Here is a 19,829-nt window from a genome sequence, read left to right as displayed (position 1 = left end):
TGAGATCCACTCCTCAGAGCTATTCAGCATTCAGTGGTTTGTCAAGTTAATAGTAGCTTACATTACATTTACAGCATTAATACCATTAGTATAATTCACAGAGACTCTAAGGAGGGGCTGACACAAAGGCATTACTGTGGTGATCCCCAAAAAAGGACTGCTGAGATAAATGAAAAGTTTTGGGGTTTTTTTGCAGACTTATGAGTACACTCATAGGGAGGGAACCCTATGAATTTTATTATGAATATATACTTTTATTGCATGAATACTCATCTGTGGATCACACTGGGAAAAGACATTAATTCATACTGACTCAAAAAATATCCCTTCCCGAGTGACGCATCATTGTATGTGAAATTCTGGGTTCCAGGTATGCAATTAAATGCTGTACTTTTCTAAGCATCTCAGTCAACCTTCTGGATAAATAGCCTGAATTGCATAACTGCAGTGTGTTAAAACCCATGAGCTAATATTTGGTCACTAGGAAGTTTACATGCCCACTGGTATGACTTACCTGCCTCACCCACCTAATGTGAATTATAATTGGTCTGAACATAAGGAGAGGCTTAAAGTTTTCTCTATAAATGCTGCCACACAACCAGAGCTTGAAGACTTATCATATAGGCCTACAGTTGCTCACAGAAATACAAAGTCCAAGGCACAGAGGAGCAAGGAAGCATGGCTGGTAAGTTAAAAAAAAAAAAAAAAAAGTCTCTTTGTGCATAAGGAACAGGCAACTGTTCCATATGTTAGCTTTCTCTGTGGGGTTATGTTTTGTAAAGGCCTCTGAATTGTTACAGTACACTACATTTTGAGATTATGAATAGGTTGTTTCAGCATTTTTCTTTCCTGAATTTTCCAAAAGACACAAACAAGGGAAAGAAGATAATCCATCCATTACCGTACTGGAGTTAAATATTATGAAACCGCAAATAGAGCAGAAGAAGTTATGGCAAACTGCAAACTATCTTTCAGCATGAAACTTAATGAATCAGAGAGTAGTTCAGGTATGAATGAATCTTGTTTTAATGGGAATATTTGTGCCAAGAATAGACTACAGGATAGATTCTTTCCTATAGATTCAGAGTCAGCAAACTGCAATGCCATTTTAACTTTTTGTTAAAATTCGTCTGAAAGGCAAAGGCACTTTAAAATACAGACAAAGCAAGCAGATGTCCAGCAGTGAGGTCTTAGAAGGAAAGATATTAAATCAAAACACTTTAGCAAGGTTGTCGATGTTCTCACTTAGGCCTGACTTGCTGGGACCTCTGTAAAAATGTATAATGAGGCGTGACCACAGATGACGCCACTTTACCTCTTCTAGGCATAGAGCTCATGCTGTGCTGGCTTTATGTGACATAGGCTTGAAAAGCTCAGGAAATTAATAAAAAACAACCATCCAAAGAGAAGAGGCTTGAGGACAGAAATGACAGGCATTGTTTTCCCTTCATGGAGGTTAAAAGAGGCACAGTTACCCCATTCTCACAGTTTTAGGAGAACTGATTGCACAAACAGTTAGGACACAAGTGTTCGTCCATATACTGTTATTTGAAATAATTCACATTACTGACCTGATCTACTTGTGCTAGCATTCCTCAACAGCATCTGCTGTTTGCCTGGCTTGATGGCACTTAGTTAATGACTGTCTCTATGCATCTGCTAAGTGTAATACCATCTAAATGTTTACCTGTTTAAGAGCAGAACATAGGCTGGGAGGGAACCAGGTGCATACAATGGGCATAAGGCTATTGATTACCTCATAAATCTCCTCCACTGAGCAGAGCTTAAATAATTGGCAAAGCACTATTTGATAGGTCAAGCTGAAAGATTGGACTGAGTAGAAATATCCTCCTTTTTAACAAAAGAGCTATACGGTAAAGTGGACAGGAAAAACCTTCATCTACAGCAATGGGGGGAAAAAACCACAAACCAATTGTTTCTGCATTGTAACACTTCCTCTTAAGCAATGATTTGTCAATAATTTAGCCAAGACATTTTAGCAAGCTGATCCCTAAAAAACTTCCTCTTTAAGTGTCATACACCAGTCTATCTTTCTTAACCACAAGTTTCTCATTGCATGAAATGCAAGAAGCAATAGCAGCATTTAGTGAACAGACTGGTGTTTGCTGATCATGATCAGCACTTGCTTGTGAAATACCCAGGGTCCAAGAAATAGCCAAGCCCAAGTTCAGTTGGAGATGTCAAAACTGCCCAGGGATGTTCCTTACAGTGTCACGCACAATTTTAATGTAAAAAACTGTGAGGGGCTACATGCAGGCATGTGTGCGCATAGCTGTTTTCACTCCCTCTCTCTCTCACCCCCACCCTCCTCCCAGCCCCCCAACACGCACATTCGGCAAATACACACACTTTTTTCCCAGAAAGTTTTTATGCATCTGTGAACCAATCTCTGACTGATCTACTTTAACAGAATGCAGAAGGTGGTGCATAAAGAAAAGGCAAAACCACCTAAAAAGATCCCATAAATTTGATAGCATGATTTTTTTTAAGGGTCTCGATAGTGTGCAGCACATTACTGCTACTAAGGATTCAGCAATTTGTTTCACAGTCTCACACTCAATTATCTCAGCTTCTGTCTGTCACTTTTAAGCTTCAGTGTCATTATAACTAAGGTGTGAGTCACACCTGCAAGCATCTTGTTTGTGTATTAGAGTTAAGAGTGCTTGCCCACAGAATGGAACAACATGTTGGATTCTTAGAAGAAATGAGCAGAGTGACATAGCGATGGGAGCTTGCAAAGAGGTATTCTTTGCTGATGAGTGTGCAGCAATAGCTGGAAGTTAAAACTTCCAAATAATGTCTTTACTCCATGTATGTATGCATAAGTGGGAGAGGTAGGGAAATACATTTAAATATCATAGGCTACAAATAACAGGTTGTGTGTGACTATGTGGGAGCTGTCCGGGGAGCCTAGCATAGGTTCATCCCAGTCTGTGCGCTGTCAGTTTGGCTTATTCCTGTGTGCTGGTCCCATGGTAGTTTTTGAAGTTCACATATTAGTACATGTCACTACTATGCCACTGTCAGTCTCCTTTCTGGAACAAGCCATCTCATCTGGAATGAGCCAAGATCCCAAGAGAAGATCTGAGCACAGCTAACTACCCTGTTAGCCTACTTTACACAGACAATATGGGAGCTCACTGTGCCAAGTTCAGCTGCCTTCAAAGTCTGGCTATTGGAGAACTTCAGGAACAATCAGGGACTTCATGAAGGCTTCAGGCTGCAGCAGGCTGCAGGCTTCCATTCCAAATGTCCCTGCTATTTGCGGCATTGTGAATGGAAGAGGAAGACAGAAAATAAGAAGTATGTCTTGGACAACATATAGGGCCCAGAAGAGATCTCAGCCAAATGCTCTTCCATATGGACATGACCAATCTACATCAGGGGGTTCTAGTGCTGAAGAGTGCTGATGCGAGTGAGTCCATACCACTGTTCCAGGGGCCCAGATTTCTTCCTGGTGTGGTTCACAAATACAGTACAATTGTAGAAAACCACTTGACTTCCTGTGGCTAGGATAGCAGGAGTGGGGTTTGCTGATGAAATTTCTTGCTTAACTATCCAACGAGGGAATGCGAGGGGAGACAGAATAGCCCAAAGTTCTCAGGATACTGAGGTGGTCCCCAGTGAGTCGTGGCCATATGGTTGTAGCATGGTGCTTTAGGGGTATGTTAGGAAGAGCTGTGCTCAGAAAGAATAAAGGAGCAGATAGGCTATTCTAGGAATTGATTTCCCATCCTGAAACAAAGGTACAATTAGTAATGGGTGACATTTAATAGAATTCAAGTGTCACTGCAGATTCATACAGAGTTGGTGGGGAAGAGAATGACAATGCAAAGAAGGAAAGAAAGTAATACTGAGAGGAATTAGTCTATTACAAAATATGTCCTTCACTGTTCAGTGCTGAACTCTTCCTCCTATATATTCGTTTCTTTAACGCAGTTACTGGAGTGAGGGAACAAATCTGGGTATCACTGGAAAAGGATGTCCTGAGTTATATGACTGAACCAGTTTGCAAAAGATGATCCTGATACAGCTTATTCTGGGTACATGAAACAAAATACTAAGATGGCTTAGAGTTTTCATTTTCTGAGGTCTAAAAGAATCTTCTCTTGCTATCCACCAGAGTTTCAAGCACCTACCTGTGCAATCCTTACATTTACAGCCACCATACAAGCTCTGCAAATACTACTTGACTTACAGGAAGCTGCCTGGGTCAGATGCATTTTGCTTGACTACTATTCTGACTAGTGTTAAGATTTCTTATTAATTCAATCCTCATTCTCAAGTTTGCCCATAATCTTTAATCCAAAGGTCAGGTATGTATCATTCATCATGCAACTATGACATGGAGTGCTTGTCTATTTCACATTGTTAAACAGTAATTATGTGATAAATGAAAAATTCGTTCTTTAAATTTGGCCTGATGAAATTTGGGGCAGAGGCAGTAGCTTGCTCATCGTTTTGCAATTACTACATTGCACTGGGGGGCGGGGGGAACAAAAAAACAGCTCCAGGAAAACAATGGATTCAGTGAATTAATTTAAAGAAAAAGTCACTGTAAACATTGCTCATGAAGTATTCAAAATTAAAAACGATGTGGTACAAGAAGGACTTAAGCTATTCCTATAATTTTATCATTATAACAGAAAGAAAAGCAACTAAATGCTGAAATTCTTATAAATACATTAAGAAACTCTTAACAAGTGGCCAGACTGTTAGCGATAAATATTGTCCAAGCTTCAGATGTTAAGTTGCAAGGAAATGAGATCAGGATGTGAATGAAAAATGAATCCTCAAGCCCCGCTGGTCAGATAAAGGCTGGGAACAAAGGCGGCTATTCAAGCTCCACCCCACAGGAAATACTGCAAACAGGCAACTTTACACCTAGACTTTTAAAGAAGTGAAAGGCACCAGCCATTCCTTGAGTCAACAGAAGCAGAAGAGGCCATTCAGAGGAAAGCTCCAGAGGCTGCTTATACAGGACGTATTGATCACATATGGGCCAAGGTGAGCCGGGGGAAGCCCCTACTGTGGTGCTCTCTTTGTTATTTTCTTACATCCATACCTCATATTCAGTTCTGTAACGGACACTGAAAGATCACTACTTCTCTACGGAGTTTTGATCCAAGAAAAAAAGGGAAGAGAGAATTCTTCCATCAAGAGTTAGGAGGACTTGCACAGGAATTGCATTTTTTCACTTATTGTGTGCATGGAAAAAGCAAGCTAATCAGAATGAGATTTGGGAGAACAGGTATATTATCTGATGTAAAAATGTTGTATTTTGCAAATAGAAAGGAAGGGAAAGTCTGCAGTTATCTGAAGTTGTCAGACAAGTGCAAATGAGAGACTGACATATCTGACATAAAAGGAAGAAGCCAAGCAGAATTTGAAGAAGGTATCGTTGCAAAGGCAGAGGGAGGCTACAATGAGCAGAGACAGCTGAAATCTGAAGTTAAGGCACAGAGGATACAAAGATTTAGGGGATTTTTTTTTATTTTGTGATTTGTTTGTTGCAGTGGGGGTTTTTTTGCTTACATGCTTATACTTATACATATGGAAATTGACCAGTTTAATAATTATTATAAATGGTCCCATGTTGCTTTTCCAACCTTGCCAGATAATTCCCGCCTTTCTAAAGACAAATCTTCCCCACCCCTCAGCTTGTGCTTCAGATGTGCTTCATTGCTAAGTTTCTGAAGATTTTTTTTTTTTTAAAGTAGGTACATTCCTGGAAAATCAAAGTACGTGCTGCTCGCCTCGATACTGTAAAAAACCATGTTCCCCCCATTTGAGCTGTGACTACATTGCTAAGACTACTAATGTAGTTATTTCAAGGCTTACCTAAACTTGATAAACGTGAGATCATGCTGTAAAAAAATCTTTACACTAATAAATCTGGTTGAACATGGGATAATGATTTTTTACTCGGTAATGGCACAGGGTAGCTGTGTTCCACTACTAAGGACGACACCTACTCTTTCCTATTCTCCCTCTTTGCGGGGGGAGGGGGAGGGATGGAGAATAATAGAAGTATTTTTAAAAAACACACAGTGCCCTTAGGGAAAAAAAAAATCTTTTTCTTCTGTACTTCTGCATTTCATTTAAACCATTGAGCTGTCTTCTCCTAGAGAACCCTCCATAGGCTCTGATGATGTCAGAGCCAAACCGATCTCAGATGCTTATTCTTTGGCCTCTGATTGAAGCCATAGTTTCCATGCAAGAGCTTTCTGCAACTTATTATTTCACATACATTATTTTAGTAGTGTTCTCTCTCCAATACTGCCATCTCTCCCACTGCCAAATGACAGCCCAGTGTCCATCAACATATTCTTGTTAGGTGCTTCCAACAGATAGCAGCTGTCAGTTGCATCAGAGGTACGTGACATATAAATGGGGCTAGAGATCACATGTCATGGTTTAAAATGCAGAAGTGTTTCTCAGCTCAACCAGGTTTCTTTATTTCTTATTCAGAGGCAGCAAGGCTGTGCCTCTGTTAGTACAAGGCTATGTCTTGGAATGGATGACACCTTGAAAGAATTAGTTGAGTTCAGCCAGATTCTTTATCTGAGTAACTCACAAGTATTCAGTTCTCTCAGGGTTCTCTCCTCTTAGATGCCTTTCTGATTTTTCTTTAGTACCAGATATACTATTCCTTCTATATTTAATTATGCGGATAATCTCTAACAGTCCATGCAAGGTGTAGTCTCTCTCTCTCAAAAAGAAAAAAAAAAAAAAGGAAAAAAAAGGAAAAAAAAAAAAAGAAACAATAAAATGCTTCAAATAAATTATTTCTATTTTTTGTGGAAACCTCACATGGGTACTAGTTACCTGTAGAAAGTAACACGCAATTCTTGAGAGTGTGTCTGTGCTCCTTCCTCCTTGGATGTACCCTCAAGTTTTCTTGCTCTTCTCACTTTTTCACAGCTGCAATGCAGCCAAGTACTGACTGGCACCTGAAAGAAAATGCAAGAGATCACCACACAAGTAAATTTTCTAGCAAAGAGTTGATTGTGAGGAGAGGACAGGCCTTCATTGTCACCTTCAATGGAACAGAACAGCCTGAGCAAAACTTAACATTCATCGCAGAAACAGGTATGGCTCCCAACTTCTTTCACAGAAAGAGTAATGCTGCCTTGTGAAATTCTTTTGGCCTGATACGCACTACAAGGCAGCAAGATAATACCTCAGAGCCAACATGTTGGTTCACATAGCCATGGAACCATTTGAGGTGTTTGTTGTATTACTCCCATCTCAGCTAGCAGTGATAGCTTCCTTCAGTTTCCAACATATGGCACAAATTTATCTGAGGGGAGGGTTACATCCCTGCTGAGTTTGTTGACGACTAAATCTCTATTTCAGAAAGCTGGGGGGAAAAAATGTTGTTTATTTTCTTTAAAAGGTCCAAAACCCTCAAAGCTGGCTAAGACCCAGGCCACATTTGGTATCTCCAGCACAGTGAGCAAGGAGAGCTGGAGTGCAGTTCTACAGTCTACCAGTTCCAACTCTGTGAGCATCTCCATTTCCAGCCCACCTAATGCTGTCATTGGACGTTACAAGCTGAGTGTTCAAAGTACTTCAAGTGGCAGCTCCTCTCCAGCAAGCCTTGGCACTTTTGTTTTGCTCTTTAACCCTTGGTCTTCAGGTATGAACATGTCAAATTTCCCCTGAAAGAACTAAGTTGCTTGTAGCTTCATTAATATTTGCAGCTTCTCCATTTGATCTACTTTATTACGGGGGCTGAATATTCACCACATAATGTATCAGTGAGAAAAGAAAAGGGTTTAGCAGTTACTTAGGACCTTCTGGTACATAAAATCAGCTCTGTATCATGTACTTACTGGATTGCTCCTTGCCCTAAAACGTTAAGTTCTGCTTAAGCAGATCAAGTTGTGCTTTTGTCAGAGCTTCCCTATTCCTGCACAAGTTTAGAAGAGTGTGTCTGGTCTCTGTAGAACCAAGAAAAGAGTCATATCTACCAGCTGCCATCTTCTCCCAGATTTGACAGTGTCATACTTCTGTCTTCACTCAGACATTCCCCACCCCTTTCTCTAATTATAGAAAATCCTGAGTTTCACTATCTGTTTATAACAGCAAGAACAGCAAAGAGTGGATATCTGCAAGCATTCTTATTGATGGAGACCAAGGCTCCTGAGGCTTTGTTTTATTTTCCCTGCTGTGGTTGTACATATCTCTGTTTTGGGTTTTCAGGTGATGATGTGTTCATGCCTAACAAGGCTGAGTGTGAGGAATATGTGCTAGAAGAGTTTGGCATCATTTTTGCGGGCAATAAAAATCGTATCAACAGCTTTGGATGGAACTTTGGCCAGGTAAATGCAGCACTGAAACACCAGTGTTTCGTGCTCTGGTTTTCACATGAACTGGGTGATCAGAGCTTGTTTGCTTTTTCCAGTTCATCACAGTCATACATCTCTGAAGAGCAGGCATCTGGTATTGAAATCAGAACTCATACCAAGCCCCGTTATACTGATTAATATGAGGATTTGTAATTGACTAGTCAGTGATATGACCTAGGACTTGGAGGTGCAGCCAGCAGAAACCTTAGTCAAGTACTGTAGCAATGCTGGGAGGCGAAGTCCTGGCCTTAAGTCCACAGATTCCAAGTTTTGAAAAATCTCTTTGAGTTCTAATCTTCACAGTTTGTTGAGGCCACATTTTTATATGGTAATTCCTGGCTGAGCTGCAGCACTTCATTCGGTGATTAAAAAAACATTAAACACTTATATGACTCTACTTATCCTGATTTTTAGTAGAGCAATCTGTGTTTCCAAAACACTAACTTATTTCTATAACATAGTTTCAAGGAGATATTCTCAATATTTGCCTTTCCATGCTGGATCGAAGCTTAAACTATCGTCAGGATCCTGCCACAGATGTATCTCACCGAAATGACCCCAAATATCTGGGCCGCGTTCTCAGTGCAATGGTAAGCAACATGTTCAAAAAGTCTAAACTGTTCTTTTAAAGTAGTTAGTGAAAGCAACTATGAAGACACTTCTCAGAAAATTTTAGGGCACTGTTTGTATGCACCAGAAATGCGGACCAAAGAAACGCCTAGGCAGTCATCTGATCTGAGCCTGCTAGATTTATCTCACCTGTGGTATTTCTGATACTTATTGCTTTGATATCCAGTAGTCAAACCAAAAGTATAAGACACAGGGTGGCACATTGAAGGACCAGTCCCTTGGAGGTCTTTAGTCCAACCTCCCATTTGAAGTGGAACTACGGTGGTACTAGATCAGTTCAGCCATGGATTTGTCAGGCTGCCTTGAAAACCTCCTAGGATGGATGTTTCATGGCCTCTCTGGGTGACCGGTCCAAAGCTGCACTACCCTCTTAGTGAGGAACTTTTCTCTTATGTCAAATACGATTTTCCCAAGCCACAACTTTCTGCTATTCCCTCTTGTTACATAACCTGCCAGAACAGAGAAAAGTTGGACTCTGACAACTTAGTGTGTTCCATTCAAGTAGCTGTAAGCTGCTATTACATTCCCCTTATCCCCTTCTTAACCAGACTGAACTAGCCCAGCACTCTCAAGTTCTCCTTGTAGATTGTGTGCTCCAGGGCCCCTGACCATCTTGGTAGCCCTCCCTCCTGGGTCCTCTTCAGTGTCTCAACATCCCCTTGAACTGAGGGACCTGAAACTGGAGACAGATTCCTGGCACAGCCTCACTAGGGATAATTAAAGGGGATTAACAGCTTCCCTCAGTCTCCCGGTCACACTTTTCCCAGTGTAGCATAGCATGGGCTTTCCCTTTATGATGAGAGAGCACCGTTGGCTCAAATTTAATCTGGCATTTGCTGTAACTCCCAGGCCCCTTTCAGACGGACTACCACTCAGGCAGCTGCTTCCCAGCCTGTGCCAATGCATGGGGTTATTCTACCCCAAGTTCCGAAATCTACACCTTTTCTTCCTGAACTTCATGAGGTTTCTATTGACACAGTACCCAAGATTTTCAAGGGGACTGTGCCCCATTTGTTGTGTCAGCCACTTCCCCTAATTTAATGTAAATTTGCTGAGGGCTCACTACATCATGATCCAGGCACATTCTGAAAGCCTAGCTGCACGATATGCTTTGATGACGCCATTCAATCATACAGTGGTAATAGTTGCCACCTCATCTCAGGAAGGTTCACTGAAAACTGGTGTTTGCCTTTTTGCCTAGTGCTACTGTACTTGGGTGGAAGAAACAGCGATTAAATGCTCTCCATTTCTTGAGAGGACATGTATTTCATTTCCCTGAAAAGATAAGGCTTCTTCCCGAAGGCCAGCTGTATGAAGCAGTGACTTTTGTCCACTAAAATGTCATTCAAGGCTTTTCTCCTCCCCATTCCCCTACTGCTACTACATCTGTTGTAAACTCTTAATTTATCTCATCATAAATATAGTGAATATTTTTACAGGTCAACGCCAATGATGACCAAGGGGTGGTGCTAGGAAACTGGAGTGGAAAGTATGAGGGTGGGAAAAGTCCAAGCAGCTGGACTGGAAGTGGTGAAATCCTGCAAAACTGGAAGAAATCAGGATTCAAACCTGTTAAATATGGACAATGTTGGGTTTTTGCAGCAGTATTGACTACAGGTATGTTTTATGTCATGCACATAACTGACAGGGCACAAATTCTGTTAAAAGAAGCACTAATAATACTTCCTACGTGAAAGTCTTTCAAGTCATTAGTATGTTATATGAGACTTCATACTCCAGAAATACTGCTTTCTGACTATGGTTTTCTGTTCGCTCTTTAGTGCTTAGATGTCTGGGGATTCCCACTCGTACAATTACAAACTTCAGCTCTGCCCACGATGCAGACGGAAATCTACGTGTGGATGAGTTTTACGATGCTTCTGGAAATCATTTGAACAGGACAGCTGACAGCATATGGTAAGGCTCTATGATATTTTATAGCAGGACCTACCAATGCCTATGAAGTCTTCAGGTGCAGAGTATAGATTCTAATGACAAATGCTTTGTTACCTTCTTAAAAATTGCCTTAAAAACAACTACACACACAGAGGATGAATAAAAAAATACTACAAAATAATACTACAAATCTTGATGTTTTCACTCTTTCTCAATTAAAAAGAGAATTGTGACATCAGTTGCAACAGCTAATTGAAGCCAGGGCAGGCAAAGTTACAGTTATGATGCCACAGATGACTGAAAATTTGTGATATTACACTGGAAGTATCAAACAGTGGGACTTAACTTAGTTTGGAACTATTCTTCAAAAACAGTTCATGTTAAACTATAAAAGTTCAATGGAACCAGCTTTCCTGCCTTTTTTTTTTTTTTTTCAGTGACATAATTTGCAGTGAAAATAATTTAATTACTGCCACTCTTAAGCATCAAATGCAATTTAAACAAGCTTACATTCAGCAAAGAAAAGGTGCAGTCCCTCCCTTTTTGCCTTGTTTATTCCCCTGCTTGTTCTGGACCCATTCTAAATATAAGTGATAAGTATAATTGTAGCATTGTGCTATAAAAAAAACCAGCTAAAACTAAGGAAGTGCATGTGCTTAGAACTTTTGGAGAAAACCAGACTCAAGACATTATGTATAATTTTACAGATTTGCTTCCTGCCCTTGAACATTTATGTCTGTTCCACCGTGCAATTTTCAGCTCCTATTTAGTTAATATAGTCAGGATCAGAGTGGAAGTGGTCAGTCTCAGATTAGAACCTACGCAAACCAAAGACATATAATACCTTTAAGATGGCTGATTAATGGACGTGAACAGGAATTTAGAAACACATACTAGTAGTTTGCTTTGTTCATTCTTGCACATAGGAATTTCCATGTCTGGAATGAAAGCTGGTTTTCCCGCAGTGACTTGGGCCCCTCATATAGTGGATGGCAAGTTCTGGATGCAACTCCCCAAGAAGAAAGTGGAGGTACACAGATTTTATTTCAGAAATAATGCAGAGAAATTATAAAGTCAGTCACTTTCAGAGAGAAGAAAAAAAAAATGTAAAACCATTGTAAAAGTAATTTCTCATCCTGCTCAGAAATAGAGCAGCAGAAGAGAATACTTTATCTATCACATTAGAAAAGCCTCAGATCATCTGTGGATGCCAAGAAACAAACTAGACTTCTCGGAGCAGTCTTTCACAGCAATTCCTATATTTCTAATGTAGGTATCCAGAGCTATTGAAAATCAAGGGATAATATAAAATAAATCAAGTGTACCTTCAGAATAAACACAAAATACGTCGATGATTGGCCTGGTATGAGGGTCTATGTGGACGAATGGGACAACAGCACTGGGCAACTGAGGAGTCATTGATAAATATCTGTCTAGTAATCTGCTTACTGTCAAAGAGTTGATTAGGTCTAAATTATTTTTTCTTAATGCCATAGGAATTTATCAGTGTGGTCCTGCCTCACGGAACGCCATCAAAGAAGGAGATGTAGATCTGGACTACGATTGCCCATTTGTATTTGCAGAAGTGAATGCAGACTGTATGTACTGGAATTATGACCCTGCAACTGGAAAAAAAACATTAATATTCTCTCAGCCTACCGTAATTGGCCAGTTCATCAGCACAAAGGCAGTTGGTAGAGACGATCGTGTAGATGTCACCAATGATTATAAATATGAAGAAGGTAAATAAAAACACTGGTTCTCCTGGTTACATAGTTGCTTCATTCCCAGACATACATAAACTGTGGGCTAGGAGTCTCTTAGTGGGTAATTTTGGGCATCTGTAAGTAGAAGGAAAAAAATATATTTGGTTTATTCAGTTCTAACCGAAAAGGGAAGAGAAGGTAAAGAGTAAAAAACACTGCCTTGCCCTTTCTGATATGGAGCTGCTTTGTGGGATCTAAATAAGGCAAGTCCAAATATCTCTGAGTAAAGCATTCACTGTTCCACCTGTCTATTGATAACGTGTACTGACTGCCTCTGCTTTGTGAGAATTAGTCTACAACCCAGTTATATGACAGCAGGATGAAAGGTCTATTACAGAAACCTAAGCTAAATCAGCACTTAGTTCCAGGAAAAGCAACTCTTTCAAAGGGTGAAACAGAATGTAAACTTGTCAGAGCTTTGGGTTTGACATTGGCTATTCTGTATTATTTCTGAATTTACATTTCTAAATATTACAACCATAAAAAGGGATAGAAATGGGAAGAGTGAGAAACTTTGGACTTAAGGTTTTGTGTTACAAAAAATGCTATTAGAGGGGCAGTGATGTTACTGACTGCAGATCCAGAATATTAGGTGTGGTTGTGGAAAACAGAGGCTCTGTTCATTTGTAAGTACAGACACTCCATTCTGCTGGCTTGTCTCTAGCAGTCATGTAAAATAAGAGATGCATGTTAACTGTTGAGGATAAATTTTCATGGTTCTTTCTGATAGGCTCTACAAAAGAGAGAGATATTTTTAAAAAAGCCCGTAAGAAGCTGGGACTTGAGGATAAATTTGATCCTACAGCACCGACACCACAGGAAATTGATCAAAAGCCTGACATCTCAGGGAAGTTCAAGGTAGCTGGTCCTTTAGCAGTTGGCAAAGATCTCAATCTAATTCTGGTTCTTGCAAACTTACAGTCTGATGCTAAGACTGTTCATGCAAATATGACTGCTTGGAGCACTGTGTACACTAGAAGACCAGTTCATGAGATCTGGAAGGACTCCATATCTGTCACTCTGTCTCCTAAGGAAGGTAATTTTTCAAATAACTTTTAATCAAAATTGTACAATTGTTTTATCAGTAAATGGGCATTAGAAGCTAGTCTACTTGGGGGGAAAAAAGCTCTTAGAAACTGCAATCTTCAATTTCTATGCAGAAAAGGCTGAAAATAAAACATTACATTGCACTTATAAACATATTAAAAAATGCATGTTTCACACCATCATTTCCTTAAGTACTATTCATATTTTGGAAAATGTATCTCAGGAATGAAAGGAAGATGGTGAGTAGATGTGAAGTTTCATTTAATAAAATTTGCATAAAAAAAGATAAGGACAACATAAAAGCATAGGAATCAACTCCAACTAAATGTGTTCTGGTCAATTACGAGAGGCCTTACTGAAAGGTAACAGGACATGGCTAACAGCAGAAACAAGAAACCTGATCCATTAGCACATTAGAATGGAATTAAAGTGTGAGGAATAGAAATAGCCCGCTAAGCTCCACAGAAAAGAAAGTTTGTATTGAAGAATTGTTGAGGAGTAAAGGACTTCAGATTTTTTTAAATTTTTTTTTCAGATGGAGTTTGATAATCTTATGGAAGAAATTCTCTACCTAAATATGAGTATTGTTGGAAAGATGAAATTAAGTTAACATTATGAGCTTGGAATAATAGATACATCAGCATCTCTGAAGTGAACTGAAAGATCATTGATTTACAACTGATACTATACTGCCTTAATCTTAGGCTTTGAGTCACTAGTGAGAAGCAGAAATAATATTTCATTTCTTTAATATGTAATTTGACTTCTGGGGTTGGGATCTATCAGCTTCCTCTAAAGCATTAGGAATTGGACCCTTGGTGAAGACAGAGTTTATATGCTTACTGGCATTACAGTCACGCAGGTACCTTGTGGTGTCTTGTGCTCACACAGGCTGTGTTAAACCAGTGGCTGAATTTACAGTCAGCAGGGAGGTTTTTCCCCAGATCTGATGGCAGGGACCATTTAAAGAGATTTTTGCCCTCTTCTGGAGGTATGCAGTGTTTGCTAGGATATGTAGTTAACAAATCTCTTGCTACTGGAGGAATCTAGGAAATTCACATTGCCCCCATTTTCTTGTTTACTTTTGTGGGACTTTGCATCGGTGACTTGTCATCTTTTCTTGTGTTTTTCATCTGCTGTATACCGCTGGAAAGTACTTTGTGAGTATTCACAGTGTTTGCATGCAGCATAGCTATTCTACAGTTCTCCTGAACTTGATGTTTATTATATGAATGGCCAAAAACATGGAATTGCTTGGATTCAGAGACAGAGGAGATCCCTTTCCATCCAGTATTCCTTGATTTGAACTACAGCATGGAAACTAGTGTAAAAACACATGATAATAAAAAGCAGATAGGGCTAGGAAAGATAAAAGAAATGTAAAGACATCATTCAGCTCATCTCAGTATATCATGAGTAAATAGGACTGATGAGGCCTATCAGAGCATGTCCCATAACAAATGGAGTGGCACTGGTAAACTCCTTGAACTCCAGCTATCTTAGCTTTCAGAGCAATTGGGAAGAAAACAAGCCACACAATATGGTAATAAGGAATGGAGGAGGGATAACATTGAAGAAATCACACTCTCTATAGCAAACTGATAGATTTGCATGAATTGAGTTTGGCAGTGACGGCTGAAGGCCTTCCTACTCCCAGACACAGCATAAAAGGAAAATACTAATATTAGGTCTGAAACTCTGTGGGCTTATAAAAGTGTGTATCAATTTTTTTTTTTTTCTTCCAGAGAAACAATTTCCCATTAAGATACCATATACTGAATATCAACAGCAGTTAACTACAGACAACACAATCCAGGTAACAGCTTTATGTCATGTAGAAGGTGGGATTCAAGTGCTTGTGCAAAGAGACATCACCCTGGACAATCCTACCATCGACATACAGGTAAATTACTGTCCCATTGCTCTAACTGCAGTGGCAGAGAAAGGGGAAAATGAGCTCTTATAAGCACTTTCTTCCCAAAAGAGATGTTCTGCTCACATTCTGCCATGGTCCATCATAGCATCTCATAATATCGCCTCTTCTGACAATTGAGAAGGCTCAGATAGAAAAGAATACTGAGAACCTGGTCTTTCAAGTGTTTTCTTTGCACAGGTACTTGGTGAAGCAAAAGTGAATAAAGAAGTGGATGTGGAAGTGATATTTACCAATCCTATTGATACGGAAGTGATGGACTGTGTGCTGCAGATAGAAGGCAACGACCTGCTCAGAGGAATCCTTGAGATAGAGTAAGTATGAGAAATGCCTCCTTCCTGCTATTAAAGATACATGAGCAAGAACGTAGGCATGGATGATTTGGAACCAAACTGTGGGATAAGACAGAATTTTCTTCATGCTGTAACCTGGGAGGCCAGTCAATGTAACGTCTCGTAATGAAGCACACGGCTTTGAACCAGCTCTTCATCTAAGCTAGGCTTTGGCTCCATAGCTTGGGAGGTCAAATAATGGCTGTCATAATTGGACAGAACTTGTTTTCCTGCCTATCTAGCAGGACCCCACAGTTCCAGCAAAAAATACATGCTTACCCATACAGTAAACTTTGCTGAGGCTGTCTATGCTGCTATAGGCCAGACAGGTTGAACCTCCTTGTTCTGGTCATAGGGCGAACAACAGGATACACGACTGTTTCTGTCCATACTATACACAAATTATAGCATATATTAACCAAGAATTCTTTTTTCACTTTATGAAATGGACTGCAGGTGCCAATCTGGGTTTTCAGCCTTCTAAACAATTCGTGTTTACATCAAACAGAGAGGCGTACATGTAAAAAGCTGATGCACCGGTGTCCCAGCTTTGGGAACAAAAATGAACACAGATTGTTTAGACACAGGTTGTGATCTCAAAGGGTGGTACCTCTGAAAAGCACAATTCCAAGTATGCTCCATGCCTACCTACTCCAAACACGATAAATCACGACTAAGGAGGATAGCTTTTAAAGAACAGACTAAACCATAACCAGCAGCCACTCCTTAGATGATTGAATTTACTTTACTAAGGCCTGGAACTTGAACACAGCTGAAATCCATTAGGCAGGCAGCAAGAGAATAGGAAAAATGGGGAATATTACAATAAAAGATTGGGATGGGTTGGGTCGGGTTTTTTAACAAAAAAAAAAAAAAAAAAAAAAAAAAAGCGCTGTTCCAAAACAAGAACTACAGGCACACTGATTTTCAAGCTCTGCTTTCAGAACTCTACAAAATAATTACGTTAGGAGATTAATAAACAGAGTCAAGAAACAAATGCAAATTACTTCTAAAAAATACCTGGGATATGGGAGCATGCTCTTTAACTGAATACAGATACAGACAAACACAAACAAACAAACATGCACAGCAGCTTAACATTGTCATTTTCACTTCAGCAACTAGGAATGGTCTATCCCATAATTTATAAGCTCTCCTGAGGGAATTTCACAACCTCATGTTGTCTATCACATACAACTTTATCCTCAGGCAAGATGAGACAATATGACAGGGTAAGGCTGTTTGGGAAAACCATAAACATGAGTTTCCAAGAATTACAATATACTGGTTTAAAGCATTTTAACTTCTGTTCAGAATTTCCTGTTATGTAAACACTGAGGTTTTCTTGGTGCTATAATCTATTCTGTTTCAGGAGTTTGTATTAACATTCTTCATGGTCTCAGGTCATTCTTTTTTAATCAGTGATGTGTTTTACACCTTCTGTGCTGCATGCAGCTTTATCTCATATGATACTAGTATGTCCCCCTTTGTGTGCTTATCTGGGTCACTGCATAATGTATTTGTGAGAGACCTTAATGCATTGGTTTGATTATTTAGATACATATCAGTTAGCCAAGTCCTGTACGGTCTTTTCATAGCCATCCTACACTGAACTGATAGGAATTCTTACTTAAGATGGGAGATGGTTAGTGAAGAAACTCAGGCATGATGCATAAGCCTATTTTCAGCTTATATTTTCCCTTTTGTTTCCTATTTTTAGCATACCACCACTGAAAGCCGGTGAGAAATCCAGTACAAAGTTTAAACTCACCCCTTTTGAGACGGGTCCCAAACATCTACTTGTTAATTTCTCCTGTGATAAATTTGCAGATATCAAGACCTTTAAGATGGTAAATGTGACTGACTAACATGAAGATATACAATGAATATTGTGTGTGCATAAATTGAACAAAATGTCCTAAGAAATCTTGTATTTGTAAGAAAACAATGAGAAAATTAGCAAAACAAAATCCTCACTTCCTGTGGATAAGGGGTTACCAACATCATATCATTAAAATTTTACACTGTAATTTTAAATAAACTGAAGAATAGTTGATTCTTCATTTACTGTTGTGAGTGTCCATGTTATTAAAAAGAGCATCTCACCTTCTATTCAGAGACTGTTCATTTGACTTTTGTCTGGTTTTCTTTGGAAATCATTCTTTCTGGCTCCAGATGTCTCTGCACAAACATTCATAAACTCATTTTTACACATTCAAAGCCTTACACAGCGAACTTTAAAAGCAGTGTTTCTCCTTACTGCAACTATGTTACTAGAAAGTAGCCAGGATGAGTTACACAATTTATGTCATACAGGTTTGTCTTTTTTGCTGCAAAGTCTGTCCTGACATTTTTCTTTTTCTGGTAAATCACAGTGACTAAATGAGGCATAGGAAAAGTTCAAAAGGAATTTGGGTGGCGTCCAATTTGAGAGCCATTTGACAAACATGTTGACATAATTGCCCAGCTCAACATACACGATATTTTTGCATGCTGATATTTTGCGCTTGCTCAAAGTCTTCTTCAGGAAACAAAGGGAGGGTAATCTTAAGCCTAAGGGTATTTTAACTTGAGGAGTTAAGAATTCTTCACTACAGATTGTGTGTCAGGAAGTCATCTTTCAGAGTTCAAGTTCAGTAAAGCTTACTTAAACCCTTTATGGGAGGATAGGTACAGGCTAAAAGCTGGGTTCCAGGAACAAGTAAACTAGGTGTAGCCCAGTGAGCGACTTGGTGTCTGGCCAATAATTGTACAACAGTGAGTCAATCTCTGACTGAAAATGATCTGTGTAGATGAAGTGAATAGAAAGTCAAGCTACTGCTCTGTTGCAGTTTGGACTGCTGGGCCAGGAAGCCAGTAAAATCTTAACAAGTGCCTGGAGCCAGGTCTGTGCTCCCACTTCCACCACACCACACAGGGTACCTGTGACTTACCACAGGGACTCCTCACTGTTACATGAGCAGCCCAAGCTCAGATTGGCTATAAACTCCTTTTGTCCCTGGAGCCTGCAAAATTGCTTTAGGAGGGCACTTGCAGCCACCTAGCTTTCCACTGCCAGTCACATGATGTCAGTACGAGACCATACCAGACATATAATGAGATGAGCTACAGAGAGGCTGTACAAGTAGCCCACAGTGGTACCCTCTCTTTTTCTCTTGATGTTCCTCAAGGCTCATCAGAGCCAAGAGCTCTCACCATGTAGACCCAAAGGCAGAAGTTCAAACTCAAGCACAGCCTTGGATTTAGAATGTGGATATACACTTAATGACTTTTTTTTACATCTCTTGTATGCGTGAAAACAACGAGACTATGCTAAAGTCAAGTGAATTGCACTGGCAGAAATGAGAGAAGCATGTAAATTGGACCTCTAGGGGAATTAAAAGGAAGGCAACACCCTTCCCCTGCAACACTTCACATGCACATGAAGTTAATGTGTCTAATTAAATGTGTGCCTACTTGCATACAGACTCACAGAACGGATTCTGCAACATTTTTTACGGAAGTTATACTGATCTCCTCTTTCTAGTCAAGAATAGCAACAATACAAGTGTAAGGTACAATATGGTTACCCTGAGGATATGTTAGTGCAATACTTGAACAATAGACAAAATTACTAAGGAAATGAATGAAATAAAAGAGTAAGGCTTTCTCTGAAAGTTAGCAAACTGCACTGCAATTTCAAAGCTCTGAAACAAGGGAAAAGGAGGAACAAAATATTTTGAACCATTTTGGATGATGGGTGGGTGGAATTGAGCTCGTAAAAACACCTGCGACAATGTTATGTCATTAGTCACTTAGGACCCATGACTGCTGCATTCCAAAGGGATTACAAAAGCAGATGCTGATGCTT

General features: G+C 39.7%; 1 protein-coding gene across 1 annotated transcript; it reads left to right on the top strand.

The window, feature by feature from the left end:
* Positions 1–631: 631 nt before the first annotated feature.
* LOC104018322 (protein-glutamine gamma-glutamyltransferase E) lies at positions 632–17,992 on the top strand. The gene is made up of 14 exons (XM_009471450.2): positions 632–685; positions 4,668–5,028; positions 6,946–7,113; positions 7,421–7,663; positions 8,230–8,348; positions 8,837–8,965; positions 10,445–10,622; positions 10,787–10,922; positions 11,828–11,931; positions 12,398–12,643; positions 13,398–13,703; positions 15,460–15,617; positions 15,828–15,961; positions 17,700–17,992. Exons 2-14 carry the CDS (start codon positions 5,019–5,021, stop codon positions 17,845–17,847), a joined length of 2,079 nt encoding a protein of 692 aa, XP_009469725.2. The 5' UTR covers positions 632–685; positions 4,668–5,018; the 3' UTR covers positions 17,848–17,992.
* The last annotated feature ends 1,837 nt before the right edge of the window (positions 17,993–19,829 follow it).

The sequence above is a fragment of the Nipponia nippon genome, unplaced genomic scaffold (assembly GCF_047370975.1).
Source record: "Nipponia nippon isolate SJK-2023a ecotype South Korea unplaced genomic scaffold, ASM4737097v1 scaffold_13, whole genome shotgun sequence".
NCBI classification, from domain to species: domain Eukaryota; kingdom Metazoa; phylum Chordata; class Aves; order Pelecaniformes; family Threskiornithidae; genus Nipponia; species Nipponia nippon.
Note: the sequence above shows the minus strand (reverse complement) of the source record. Positions and strands in the feature narration are given on the sequence as shown.

What these genes read in the sequence shown, in the direction of transcription:
- LOC104018322 (XM_009471450.2), top strand. An exon ending in GCCGCGTTCTCAGTGCAATG is followed by an intron (nt 8,966 to 10,444) that starts GTAAGCAACATG and finishes ATATTTTTACAG; the next exon opens with GTCAACGCCAATGATGACCA. An exon ending in TGCAGCAGTATTGACTACAG is followed by an intron (nt 10,623 to 10,786) that starts GTATGTTTTATG and finishes TTCGCTCTTTAG; the next exon opens with TGCTTAGATGTCTGGGGATT.